Source organism: Marmota marmota, unplaced genomic scaffold (assembly GCF_001458135.2).
Source record: "Marmota marmota marmota unplaced genomic scaffold, marMar, whole genome shotgun sequence".
In the NCBI taxonomy this organism is placed as follows: domain Eukaryota; kingdom Metazoa; phylum Chordata; class Mammalia; order Rodentia; family Sciuridae; genus Marmota; species Marmota marmota.
The window spans coordinates 10,063,196-10,078,418 of record NW_025999969.1 but is presented as its reverse complement, the minus strand read 5'-3'; the positions used below and the strand labels follow the sequence as shown (position 1 = coordinate 10,078,418).

At 33.4% G+C, this 15,223-nt stretch overlaps 1 protein-coding gene across 1 annotated transcript in view; it reads left to right on the top strand.

The window, feature by feature from the left end:
* The window catches only part of Atp13a3 (ATPase 13A3), a 51,278-nt gene that overhangs the window by 4,174 nt on the left and 31,881 nt on the right, over nt 1–15,223 (top strand). The window contains 9 exon segments of the mRNA XM_048803968.1: nt 1,596–1,676; nt 2,847–2,957; nt 4,119–4,186; nt 4,222–4,302; nt 6,326–6,457; nt 7,630–7,837; nt 9,638–9,674; nt 10,365–10,426; nt 12,966–13,116. Coding sequence (XP_048659925.1) covers nt 1,596–1,676; nt 2,847–2,957; nt 4,119–4,186; nt 4,222–4,302; nt 6,326–6,457; nt 7,630–7,837; nt 9,638–9,674; nt 10,365–10,426; nt 12,966–13,116 — 931 coding nt within the window.

Below are 15,223 nucleotides of genomic sequence, written 5' to 3'. Positions count from 1 at the left end.
AGGACAGATATTAGGGCTCTATCTGAAGTGTGAGGAGTAAAGATTTGTTCCCAGGATGTAGGCTCCAATGGAGGAAGGATAGCATCTTCAACAAATGGTGCTGGGAAAACTGGAAATCCATATGCAACAAAATGAAACTGAATCCCTTTCTCTCGCCATGCACAAAAGTTATTCAAAATGGATCAAGGAGCTTGATATCAAATCAGAGACATGGCGTCTGATAGAAGAAAAAGTTGGCTACGATCTACATACTGTGGGGTCGGGCTCCAAATTCCTCAATAGGACACCCATAGGACAAAAGTTAATAACTAGAATCAGCAAATGGGACTTACTCAAACTAAAAAGTTTTTTCTCAGCAAAAGAAACAATAAGAGAGGTAAATAGGGAGCCTACATCCTGGGAACAAATCTTTACTCCTCAAAGTGATTTTTTAAAAAAATTATGTCTAATAGCTTGTTTTAAATAGATTTATTCATGTAGGTGGTGCTGGGAATTGAACCTAGAGTCTTGAACCTGCTAAGCAGGCATTCTACCTCTGAGCAGCATATGTAGCCCACTATGATTTAATTAGAGGATCTGAATTATTACTTTCTGATTTGTTGACAGTCCCATCCAGTTGTACTTGAGGACCATACTAATACAGAAATAGAAATTTAATTTTACTATTTGGATAAAGAATGAAATGTTGTCAGATGTGTTATCTTTGGGTAGCATACATTGGAGTAATACCTTAAAATTTATTTTTGCCCAGGCTGGCCCCAAATTCTTGAGCTCAAATGATCCTCCTGTCTTAACCTCCTGAGAAATGATGGAGGGACTATAGGTATAGTTCAGTGATAGAGCACTTGCCTAGCATGTATAAGACCTTGGGTTTCATCCCCAGCATGTGAGTGAGCATATGTGTGTGCATACTCAAATGCACATATAACTTTTAAGAAAGTGGAAATGGATCGAAATTGAATATATGTAAGATTCTGTTTGCTGTGGAGTACTGTGCTTATATCTTAGTTAAAATAAAGATAAATAAGACATTTTGGGGAAAATTAAATGTTAGTTGGGTCCCATTTAAGATTTTTACACATTTTAGACATTATCTATGACTCATAAATTGTGTACTTCTAACCTATGCATTATTTAGCTCAGGGAAGGATTTGAATTGATGCCTTTCTGAAGATGGTAGTCTATGAATAGGATTTCTTAGTTTGATGCTAAAGGTATAAAGGAGAAACTACAAATAGAAAGTAAAAATAATTTAATCTTTAGTTTGGAATTCTCAAGTCAGTTATGCTTAATCTTAACTTTTATTATTGACTCTTATAGCTTTTGCACAGCCTTAAAAGGATAATGGTGTTACATAAACAAGAATTTATGTGAGAAATGCATTGATTAACTTATTTGTTATGTTTTAGACCATTCATAATTATTTATGTTAAGATTTTGAGATTTTTAATTTTTGTTTCTAAATTTATGCTAAGCATTTCTAAGAAGATTATAAGGAAGTTACACTTTTAAAATCAGCCATGTAGAAAAATGAGACATTAAGAAATTTGGATATTTTAAACTTTGTTTACAGTGAAAACTTTGGATTTATTTAGGGGGCTGGATGAAGGTGTTTCTTGTACATCAATTTATGAAAAACATGGTGTGGGACTGACAAAAGAGATGCATGCCTGCAGGTAATTTTTATCCAACTAAAGTTAGATCTGTTCTCAAAATTTTTAAACTTAGAAATATATATGTATGTGTGTGTATACACACACTCGGTCCTTTGCCTTGTGGTACATATTAACAGGTGTTTAAATACTACAGACTAGTTGTTGAGAACTTATATTTCATTTGAGTAAAACTGTCTCAGTTTTAATAATTATAAAAATGTTAAAGCTGATGTTGAAGTTGATGTACCCAAAGTTCCACAGTATTTCCTCAATTCTAAGGTGCACATTTTTTCCCATTTTAATGTCTCTAAAATTGAGCCATTCCGTCTAGCTGTTTGAATGTCATCCTTTGCTTGACAGAAGATTTATCTTTCTTGATCATATATAAAATAGTGGTGTATCTTGTAAAAGGATAACATCTTAGATTTTCTGAAATATATTTTCAGATTCACACAAGGAAAATTTGTAAAACGAGAGTCCTACTCTTTCATGTTATTCTGATAAAGCAGGAAATATACATATTGTATATTTTATACTTATTTGTGAAGTATGCATATTGCTTATTTTAGATAAATGCCATTTTCAGATTATAATAAAAATTTTATTGTATTTGTGTAGCTTTTTTTTACAAAGAGTTGGAACAAAAAAATCAGACTTACACTTTCCTATAAAATGCAAAATTATTATATAGAAGGTACTATAAGGAATTATCTAGAAGGATTTAAGGAACATTTTAAAAATATTTTTTCCTTATAAGTCAAATGTACAATCTTTTGAAATATATACTCAGTACAGTATTCTTATTAGAGGAATAATATAGGATTCCTTAAATTTAGTTAATCTCTTGTAAAACTTAATTGTAATTCAAACTTTGTTAAGATCTGTTGCCTTCAAGGATGGAGAAGAGATCCTTTTGCTTATTGATTATTGACTAGTGGGATTATTATCAACTCACATGTAAGATGTGAATAATGAAATGAAACACTATAGTTATTCAGGATTGACATCTTTGATTTAAATACAGTAGGTAGAGAATTTTTTTCATAGAGAATTTTAATTGAAGCATGTTTTTTAAAAACATAAATTTAAGAACAGTCTGTGGTTTGAATCTTATATAATGCAATCTTTCCTAAATTATACTGTTATTTCATGATACAGTGTAATACTATTAATTCTATTTTCCTGTTACAGAAAATTGCTTTATGGTGTAAATGAAATTACTGTGAAAGTGCCTTCTGTTTTCAAGCTTCTAATTAAAGAGGTAAGACCGTATAGAACTCAACATTTGTGATCAGTGAATTTGTCTATTAAGAAAGGGTCACAATTAAGCAATAGAATATTCTTGGTTTCTGTTTGCTAACTTTGCTTGCCATTTTGCAATGGAAAAAACTTGGCAGAGAAGAATTTGGGGTATGAATTTTTTATTTTGTTTAATTTTGTTTTTATTGAGTTTTTTTAAATTTTCAAAAAGTTGCACATGTAAATCTTTTCCTGTGTTACAGATGTAATACCTTTCTTCCTTTTTAAGAAAAAATTGTCTGTTTTCTTCACATGGTATTTCATGGTACATTATTGGAGACTAAGCATTGTACCAGAACTTTGAAAATCAGCACATGACATGTATGATTCTTGATCTTGAGGAACTTGCACTGTATTCTGGGAAGAACCATGTTAGTGGTTATTGTGATGAGGTTTTGTTTGTGCCATTAGAAGCATGAATAAAAGATAATGGGCATGTCAAGGCCGGGGATACAGACTAACCAGCAGAGGAAGACTTGCCTGCCCTATTTTTTTCTGGCTTTTTTGTTTTGAAAGCATTTTTTCTGCTGTTTTTTTATCTACAAAATTAGAATAAGTTCTTTCTAAATATCTCATGGTTTTGAGTAAAGTGGAACTGTATATATGAAAGTGCTTTGAAAAGTATAGAATCAGTGTTAAGACATCAGAGAGGTTATTAATGAAATTGATAAAATACCATGAAATTTGGTTAGATGAATTTTATTGTCAGGGCTCCCTTATTTTTATTCAGGATTTAATCCTTAATTTCCTTTAAGAAATAAGAATAGTTTAACCAGTATCTCCTATTTGTTTTCCCTTTGAACTTTGACCTTTTGACATAAGCAGATTTGTTACATTTGATAAAAGTTTTGTATCTTTACAAGTACTGAAAGGCTGGTTCCACAATTTTCTTTCTTTTTTAAAAAATAGTTTTTTACTTGTAGATGGGCACAATACCTTTATTTATCTTTTATNCACAATACCTTTATTTTATTTTATTTTTATGTGGTGCTGAGGATTGAACTCAGTGCCTCATATGTGCAAGGTAAGGTAAGTGTTCTACCACTGAGCCACAACCCCAGTCCCACCACTATTTTCAGAACTATTGCAGAGTACTTCTTTTTTTTGTTTGAGATAAAACACTGAATGATCCTTCAATCACTGATTCTTGACATTTTTATAAAGGTGGAGTACTACGTATTTATCATATTAATGTGCCTTATATTTTAGCATTCTTTCTAGTGTCTTTACAAGTTGATTTATATTGGCTGTTTTAAATTTCTTTTCCTCTTTCAGCAATATGTTATGTTGCATGACATGGTGGCAGCTCACAGCACTGTGAGAGTTTCAGTTTGTAGAGTAAATGAAGGTAGGTATTTCAGGTGACTATTAAGAATTTTTTAAAAATGACCATTAAGTGCTAAAGTATAAAATAAATCCAAATTATACATATACATTCGTTTTTTAAAAGAGGTAAAAATACGTGTTTGGATTCCTGAGTTTGTATCTAATTCCTTCATTTATGTAAAATTTAAATTTTCTTTTTCTACAATACAAAAAGGTAGTGTAGTGTAGGCACTATGCGCTCTAGGGATTTAGTCTTCTTGGAAAGACAGATGTTAAACAGTAACAGTAAGTTGTGATAAGTGTGCCAGGTGTAATGGTGCACACTTGTAATCCCAGGGACTCGGGCTGAGGCAAGAGAATTACAAGTTTGAGGACAGCTTGGGCAACTTAGTGAGAACTTGTTTCAAAACAAAAAGAGTGGGGGCATAGATCAGATGTAGAGTGCTTGCCTAGCATGTGTTAGGCCCTTTGTTTGATCCCTAGCAACATACACACACAAGTAACACACAGTGTGATAAATGCCATGATACCTAGATACTGCAGGTATCAGGGATAGCTTCTTTGAGGAAGTGATTTTAAGTGGTGACTATTTGAATTGGCCAAATAAGATGAGAAATTGGTAAAGTGAAGGACAGAGAGGGAGAGAAGAAGATTCTAAGTGCCTAAAGGCCAGAAATTGCAAATTGTGTGGTCATTATAAGAGCTGAAAGAAAATCAGTGTGGCACATATAGTAAGTGGATGATGGGCAAGGCATGTTAAGGAATTTGAACTCAATCCAACAGTAAGCCATTGAAAGACTCCTTTGTGTGGTCCTGATGTTTTATGGTACACTGAAAAGAACGGAATTTTAAGTAGTGCTAAAGCTTTAAGAAAAATAGTCTTATTTTTATTTTTTTGTACCAGGGATCGAACTGTTAACCACTGAGTCACAATCCATTTGCTTTTTTATTTGGAGACAGGGTCTCCCTGAGTTGCTTAGGGCCTCTAAATTGCTGAGGCTGGCTTTGAACTTGCAATCTTTCCTTCCTCAGCCTCCCGAGCTGCTGGGATTACAGGCGTGCACCATCATACCTGCCAAAGGTCATGGTTTTAAAATAAGGCTTTTATTATAAAAAATGAATTAAATATCATTCTTTAAAAGTTGTTTAATCAAAATTTAAACTTACATCCTTTTTTAGAGAAGTATTTGTCATATAGACTAATATTGCAAAACAATAGTGTTTTTCCTCACCCATCTTTGTATTCGAACTAATGTGACTCTCCTGCAAACAATATTAAATCTGGGGGGCTGGGAAATGAAGAAATAAGAGGAGGAGAGAATGCTTAAATATTAGGTGACTCAAGAGAAACCTCTTGTCCTTTGGAAGATCTTTTTAAAAAGTATTTAGCTAATTTAGGTTTTCAAGGAAATAATACACTAGGTAAAATGTTATAATGCTTAATTTATTTAATAAATTTAGTCATATTTAAAATAATATGTAAAAAGACTAAAGAATATTGAAGGCTGTGAGACATTAGGGTTATAAATAGTATAAAAAGAATACTGGAACTGGTATTCAGAAATAGTCTATGGATATATCTTTGATGTGCAAATTTTCAAATGCTGTATATTTTACACACACATACCACACGAAGAATATTATAAAAATACTCTTTAAAATATGCTGAATTTTTAATGTTTTCATGTCAATAGAAATTCGAGTTTGACCTGTTTCAGTGACTCTTCTGTATAGATGCATTGTGTTTATTTTCTGAGATGGATGGATGGATAGGTTATAGCTAAAATTGATCATTCACAGGTGTCGTGAATATTAAAGTGTACAGGCACTTGTCATCACCTGTACACAGTTTATCCTGTCAGGAGACAAACTGACACACCCATGCTTTGTTGGTTTAATCCTATTTCTCAAAACATTGGATTTATGAGTATTTTTGTGTTAACACTAAGATCAGGAGACCTTTGAATGGATCATTGATTTGTTTGCCCTGCTTTTATTTCAAGTTGAAGGATATTCTTTTCAGATTTTTCTTTCTTAAAATTCAGAAATAGAAGAGATATTTTCTACAGACCTTGTGCCAGGAGATGTGATGGTCATTCCTTTAAATGGAACAGTCATGCCTTGTGATGCAGTACTTATTAATGGCACTTGTATTGTAAATGAAAGCATGTTAACAGGTGAGTTAAACTAAACCAATAAAATTGTATCAATTGTTTATAACTGATACTAACATTAAATAGTTAACTGTTTAAACTTTTAAAATTAACTGTCATGTATATCTTTTACTCATAAATGTGCGTAGACCAAATTCTGCAAAATACTTAACTGTGATCGTAAATAACCATGCTGGTATTGGCTATGTGTCTTGGCCTGTCTCTTGCTATTTTTTTTAAATATTTATTTTTTAGTTTTAGGTGCACACTTTATTTTACATTTGTGTGGTGCTGAGGATCAAACCCAGTGCCTCATGCATGCTAGGCAAGCACTGTACCACTGAGCCACATCCCAGCCCCATCTCTTGCTATTTTTTGACATAAGAAAATGGTTTATAGTAAGGAAAGAAGAAAAGTCCTTTGCCTACAGAAAACATAACATATTTGCCTCCCTGTTTGTTGTGTAAAAAATGGGAATACATAATGATTTATATTTTTGCTAAACTGGGGAAAAGTAAAAGTAGACTACCTCCAGACCATAATCTGGAGGTAGATATTTATATCTTTTTAAATATGTGAATGTAGTCAGTTTGACAAGAAGATGTTTCTGTATAACCTTTAATACGCTTTAATATACAGTGCCTCCTTTGAACCAAATGATATAAATGGTATAGAGAACTAAATTTTGAAAAGAATTTGGCTGTTAGTGATGGCTTGGGATAAACCCCAAACTCCTCATTTCTATCTCCCTTGCCCAGATGCCTTTTCCTTATGTGTGTGTGGCACGCACGCGTAGGGGTTGGCTAGCCGTGGATATTCATATTATAGGGTATTTGAGGTAACAGTGCTTTCTAGTTCAATTGTTAGGGGTATAAGAACAGGTGCTGGGGTATTGCAACTACCCTGGTCATTTTCAAAATTATTTGAAACTCAGTAGCACTATCATTTCCAAATATGGACGAATACTACCTTTTAGTCACAGATCTCTTTCTGGAATTTGTATGGGAGACAAAACTTTATTTCTAGGTGACACAGTTCAGAGAAAAAAGGCTAATTAATTCAGCTGTAATTCTTAACAACTATTGTAAGCAGTACTCTAGTATTTATAGTATTTCACAATTTAAGGTTTTTATGTTTGGTACTAATTCTGTGAGTGCTTTCATTTAATTTAATAATCTATGATATTTTTTAAATAGGAGAAAGTGTTCCAGTGACAAAGACTAATTTGCCAAATCCTTCAGTGGATATAAAAGGAATGGGTGAGGAAATATATAGTCCAGAAACACATAAACGACACACTTTGTTTTGTGGAACGACTGTTATTCAGACTCGTTTCTACACTGGAGAGCTCGTCAAAGCCATAGTAGTTCGAACAGGTAGAAAATACATCTCTTGTATATTTTAGCACGTTTGATACCTGTTGAATGTTTAAAAAGATTGTCTGTTCTGGGAGATAATTGTTATTTCTGTATAAAAAATATAAGTAATTTTAATTTCTTTCTTTTTTTTTTTTTTTTTTTTTTTGGTACTGGGGATTGAACCCAGTGGCGCTTAACTACTGAACCACATTCCTAGCCCTTATTTACTTATACGTGTACATGTATTATATTATATTTGGAGACGGGCCTCAGTAAGTTTCTGAGGCTAGCTTTGAACTTGCGATCCCAATCCTCCCACCTCAGCCTACCTAGCTGCTAGGATTACAGGTGTGTGCCACCATGCCTGCCCTATTTCTCCACTCTTGAAGGGAAGTTAGGTATTGCTGAAAGATTGAACTAGAAAACCTTTCTTCAAACTGTTCTAGGTAACTGATAAAAGAATTTGATTTTTTGAGCACTTTATTTTCAAACATGAGAAATGCATGTTTTGCTTAACACCAAAAAACCAAATAACCCAATCAATAAATGGGCAAAGGAACTGAGCAGGCACTTCACAGAAAGAAGAAACGTGATTAGTCAACAAATACATGAAAAAATATCTAATATCTCTAACAGAGAAATGCAAATTTAAACTACATTGGGATTCTATCTCATTCCAGTCAGGCAATTATCAAGAATGCAACTAACAATAAATGCTGGCAAGGATGTGGGGAAAAAGGTACATTCATACATTGTTGGTGGGACTGCAGATTGGTGCAACCACTCTGGAAAGCAGTATGGACAGTCCTCAGAAAACTTTGAATGAAACCACTATTTGACTCAGTTATCCCAATCCTCACTTTATACCCAAAGGACTTAAAATCAGCACACTACAGTGATGCTGCCACATCGTGTTTATAGTAGCTCAATTCACAATAGCTGAACTATGGAATCAGCCTAGGTGCCCTTCAACAGATGAATGGATAAAGAAAATGTGGTACATTTACATAATCAAATGCTATTCAGCCATAAAAAAATTAAGATGGCATTTACTGGTAAATAGATGGAACAGAGACTATCATGCTAAGTGAAATAAATCAATCCCAAAGAACCAAAGGCTGAATGTTTTCTCTGATATGTGGACACTAATCACATTAAGGTGGGGGAGGGTAGGGAAGAATAGAACTACTTTGGATTAGACAAAGGGGAATGAAGGGAAGGAAGAAGGAATGGGAATAGGAAGTAGAAAGAAATCAGACATTACTTTCCTATGTGCTCATATAAATACATAACAGTGAATGTAATTCCACATCATGTATAACCAGAAGAATGGGAAGTTAAACTCCTTATGTGTATGATAAGCCAAATATATTCTACTGTCATCTATAATAAGAACAAATAATGTACTGTATGACTAATGTTATTCTACAACATGTTCAATCAGAGTAATGAGAAATTATGCTCCATTTACGTATGTTATATGAAAGTGCATACATGTTTTCTATGTTTGTCATGTATAACTAGAACAAATTTTAAAAATTAAAAAAAATATGTTTTGAAAAAAATTAAAAGGTTATATACTCCCATCACTTTTATTATCTCTTCAAAAAATTTGTTTATGCTGTGTGTGTGTGTGTGTGTGTGTGTGTGTGTAAGAGTACTGGGGATTAAAACCTAGGCCCTCACAAGCATGTTTAAGTACATGCTCTACCATTGAGCTGTACCCCAGCTCTTGGAATCTTTTGTATTAAAGAAGTTAATAGATGCAAAAGTGGAGAAAAGATACAGGTATAATAAGCTCTCATTTACTTATTAAGAGTTATCAGCATTTTGTCTCTTACCTCAGCTATTCTCTCCTTGTGAAGGAGGCAGCATCAGACATTGTAACATAACATCTACACCAGTAATTACCTACGAATGTCTCTGGAAAATAAGATACTTAAAAAGAAAAAATCACTACCACATCACCTCTATCACACTTTTAAAGTTTAACAGTTCTTAAGTTTTGTCTAATATCCATTCATATTCAGATTTCATTGCCTATCTCAAAAATGTCTCATTTAAAGGTGGGATTTTTGTATTGCGTTGGTTACATAACTAATCTTTGCCTTTCTTTCTCCCTCAACCTTAATCATTTTGTTGAAGAAACCAGGTCATTACATCTGGACTTAACTTCTTCCCCCAATACCATTTAACTTACTTCTCTGGACTCCCTATACCCTAAGCCATCTCAGCATTATAGGTATTGTTTACTGACTAATACGTTGATTGGTGCATTCTTTTTATAATATAAGCACATAAACATACGATTGTTCAGATATGTCCACTTTGCTCCTACATGGTAGGGCCATATACTGACTACTGTTCTGAACCTTGCTTCCTATTTTAACCCTTTGTCCTAGAGACATTCTCTGTTAGTACTTGGTGATCTTTCCTGTTCTTTTCTTTCTTTCAGATTCTTTATAGTACTCCATTGTGTATATGTAGCATAGTTTTTAATGATATATGTGTGCATTTTGTTATTTCTTGAGATATAATCCTTACTTTGTGCATATGTGCTCTTTTTATTTTAGACTGGAACGCTTACTGAAGATGGTTTAGATCTCTGGGGGATTCAACGAGTAGAAAATGCCCGGTAAATATTAGCTGGATTTGATAGTTTACTAGTTAACTTTTCATATTTTAGCACATGCAGCATTCAGTTAAATAACAAATAAAATGAGACAACTGCATAACTACTGCCAAACTGAACAGTAATCATTTTGCCATATTTACTTTAGATCTTTACTTTTATTGTGGGGGGGTGGGTATAAGGGATTGAACCCAGGGGTACTCAATCAGTGAGCCATAATCCTAGCCTGTTTTATTTAGAGAAAGGGTCTAGCTGAGTTGCTAAGGGCCTTGCTAACTTGCTGAGGCTGTCTTTGAACTTGTGATCCTCCTGCCTCAGCCTCCTTAGCCAATGGGGACTACAGGCATGCACCACGTGTGCCTGGCTATATTTACATTTAAAAGATTAAAATATTACAGAAATTGTGTAGAAATTAGAGTCCCACTCTCCCTTTCCCTGGTGCTACTACCATTCTTAAATTATTTTTATTTTTGTATATTTTATATTTTTATTACCTACATAATCTGAGTAAACATACATGAGTGGAATGCTGTATGTGTTTTTGCAGCTTTTTCTGCCTTTCAGATTGTTTTTAATATTTATTCATGTTGATATGTAGATCTAATTTATTAATTTGAATAAAATTATTCTGATATATAATTAAACATAATGTCTGTTCTACTAAGACAATATCATTTTTTCTCCTTGCACTTTAACCATAATGCTACAATTAAAATTCTTGGACACAGCTTGTGACATGTCTACATAAGCCAGATCCTTGTAAGTGATAGCCTGGATTTGGCTTCAGCTGTGCTACCAGATATTGCCTGTTTGCTGCCTGGTGGATGGTAGTTCTTATTTACACTCTCCCTCAATAAAGAAGATTACAGTCTCCCCATTGCTGCATATCCTTGCTAAATTTAGTTTTATTGGACTTGTAATTTTAGCTGAATGAACAGATATGAAATGGACATTTATTATTACTTTATTTACATTCTTCTCATTACTTACAAAGTTAAGCATCTTCATATTTTTGGGGAGGAGAGTCATTTGTCATTCTCTCTGTTACCTATTTATAACTTTTTGTGTGGTTATTTTCCTTATTGTTAGAAGTCATTTGTATTTTTTGGGTTTTATATTAAATTTTTTTAGTATTGTGCATTGCACATTCCCTTAGGCTCATCTATTTACTTTTTTTTGAAGCTTAGAAGTTCTAGTACTATAGTTGTGCTTATATCATTTTTTAATCCCCTTAGAAATCTTCCAGATTTGGGTTTATATATTTTGACAGACTGTATTATTTGGTTATGTAATTTTAAGAGTTGTATCTTCTTGCTTGTTTATCTCAGTAATACATATTGCCTTAAATTCTATTTTGTTTAATATTTATGTAGCTACACACAGCTTTCTTTTGCCTAACACTTGCCTAGTATATCTTTCTCCATCTGTTTGCTTTTCAGTCATTGTGTTTGATGTACTTATTGTTATAGATTTACATATAAATATATTTAGATATATTTGAAATTATTTCTACTATCCTTCATCCCAAATTATATGCATATTTTTTTATTTTCTCCTATTTCACTGTCTCTCATTTTCTCGGAATTTATGCATCCTTATCTTTACTGCTGGTTCTTAATTTCTTTTTTCATTTCTGCCTTCTGAAAACCCAGACTATAGATTACTTTTACCCTGCTTATTCCTCTCCTTTCTTAAATATATTTATTAATAGTGTTTCATGATTTTGATTTTATAAAGTCTGCATGTTTAGATTTGCCATTTTAAAAAGTTCCATTCCTCTGGATTAAGTTATCATTTTATGCAACTACATTCATGGATTTTATTTCATTGTTACTCATGAATGATGGTGTAGCTATACAGGTATCTAGGTTGTCATTTCTGTTTTCTCATCATTTTGAAGGTGTTACTTCATTTCTCCTGACACTTTTGTTTTGTATGTGGCTATAGCTTTGTTTCCTATTCCTGTATTATATTAAAATCCAAGTCCTTGGGGTATAGAGATGGCTTCCTCCCTCATTGGCCACAGCATCAGCTCATGTGCACAACCTTCCACTTTTCCTTTCCCTCTTTTTCTGGCACTTGGAACGCTTCCCTTTCTTAGGAGATCAGTTTTGGATTTAAAAGTTTGTCTTTGTTTCTCCAGCCCCTGCACTGGGGCTCAAACTCATGTATCCCCAACCCTTTATATATTTTTTTTAAATTTTGAGTCAGGGTCTCACTAAGTTGCTTAGGCTGGCTTTGAACTTGCAGTTGTCCTGCCTCAGCCTCCTGAGTCACTGGGATTACAGATGTGTTCCACTGTGCCCAGCTTGGATTTAAAAGGGTTTTGTTTTTATTTTTGTTTTTTTAAATAAAGTCTTGCTGTGTTGACCAGGCTGATTTCAGATTTGTGATCCTCCTGCCTGAGCTTCTCAAGTAGCTGAGATTATAGGCATGTGCCACCTTACCTGGCTTGAAAGTAATACTAAACTGAAATTGCCTATTAGAATATTGTCTTGAGTCTAGGGATTTATGAACCTAATTCAGTGTATTTTCTGTTTAGATTTCTTTTACCAGAAGAAAATGTTTGCAATGAGATGTTGGTAAAGTCTCAGTTTGTTGCTTGTATGGCTACCTGTCATTCACTTACAAAAATTGAAGGAATGCTTTCTGGTGATCCACTTGATTTAAAAATGTTTGAAGCCATTGGATGGGTAAGTTCAACATTTTAAAATATAAGTAACTTCAAAAAAATTATATTAAAATTAAATTACTCTACAGTAGGATTATTTCTGTTGGTAGTTTTGATAACAGTCTATCTTAGAACTGTAAAAAAGAATCAACTATGGGGCTGGAGATGTGGCTCAAGCGGTAGTGCGCTCGTCTGGCATGCGTGCAGCCCGGGTTCGATCCTCAGCACCACATACCAACAAAGATGTTGTGTCCGCCGAAAACTAAAAAATAAATACTAAAAAAATTTTTAAAAAAAAGAATCAACTATGAAATTTCTAATGATGGAGAAATATTTCTAATTGAATGAAAAGTATCTGTTTCAGCTGAATTCACACATTTAAATACCTTTAAAAAATGCTAATCACTTAGGCTGTGTTTAATGTTTATAAAGTAATTCAGGTATCTGTAGCTGGTGCAAATATGTTAGAAGTCAATAAGGAGGACCTTAAATGAGTCAGTAGGATGACTTCAGACCTCAATTTCTTGGCATTTTTCAGTTTCCTTCTGTTTTGTCACTGGTAATTTTAATTTATAAGTACTTATGGTTGTTACACTTTGACAGCATTCACTTCTTGTTTTTTTTTTTAGGGGGGCGGGACTGTGGATTGAACCCAGGGGGTGTTTAATTAACCACAGTCTTGCTAAGGTGCTAAGTAAGGGTCTTGCTAAGTTTCTGAGGCTGGCTTTGAAGCCTCCAAGTTGCTGGGATTATAGTCGTGTACCACTGCATTCAGCTACAGTATCTACTTCTTTTATAGGTGCAATAATAGGTTTTTAAAGATCCTTTCTAGCTTCTGAGTTATTCAATTTGTCTGGGAATATTTCCCCTGTTCCCCACTTGTTTGTTTTTGGTTTTTATTATTCAACTGGATGTTACTTTGCTATTCAAGTTTGAAGGTCTGATTTGATAATTCTGGGTAGTTGTAGTCAGATTTTTATTTTTGCCCATATGTCTCTTTTAAATCAGTTTTTATTAATCAGTATTTGAGTTTGCCTTTTGTTTACTATTTGAAATCTGCTCTAGCCCCTTCTTTGTTTTCTTGTTGTTGTTGTTTTTGTATTTTGTTAATATTTTGAAAGGGAGGGAGGTGGATGATACATACTCTGTCTGCCATCATTGAAAGTTCACAGTAAGTACTCTTCAAATTTAATTCCTGAAGAGGCGCCTCACTTTATTTATAGAGAGAGAAGCAAAATGGGTTGATTTATCTTTTTTGTTCTTTAATGCTTTTCTCCAGTAAATGGGTTTTCAGTAGATTTAGTGTTCAATGTTTGATCTTTTAAAAAAATTGTATAAATAAGTAAATTTGCATAATAGCATTTTTGCAGACCCTGAGATGTTTTGATACTTGACTTGATAAGATCTTATGTATCAGTTAATGGTTTCATATAACTAGGCATGAATGATCCTTGTAATTAATGTCATAAAAGTTACATCCCAATTCCAGAGACTTTAACATGTAGAGAGAAATATATAGAATTATATAAGATTGGTTAATTGGTCACAATTATCCTCATTTTTTCACTGATAAATCACTTCAGTTATAGTCAAATTAGTGTGTTGTTTCTCTTGAAAACAAGTTTAATATAGGGTTTTGTTTGAGTTAATTTATTTATTTGATGTTGGGGATCAAATCCAGGGCCTTGAGCATAGTAGCACATATTCTACCATTGAACTATATACCCCCATTTGAAATTTTTTTTTTTTAACCAAGGAAAATGTTTTTAAAGTAAATTTCAAGGGATTAAGGTAGTACTAGCCTAACAAGAAATGTTCATACTAAAACTCTAAACTCATATTTTGGTGCCTTAGTCTGTTCTCTACCTGTTCTATTAACTATATCTGTGAGCTCCATATACTGTGGAATCTTCTCCTGTTGGAGGAAAGGAGTCCTTAGGAGCCGCAAGAACTCTGTTTTCACAGAGCTATTATCTAAACCCAGAGGGTTGTAGGAGCAAAATGAGAGATGTTTGTCTCATTTCTTTTCTCAACTTCAAACCTCGTGTCTCCCTTATATCATGTGTTGCTAGGTATCTAACTATTTCCCTTTGTATTTTGTTTTACTTATGTGAGATAGCAGAGTTGTT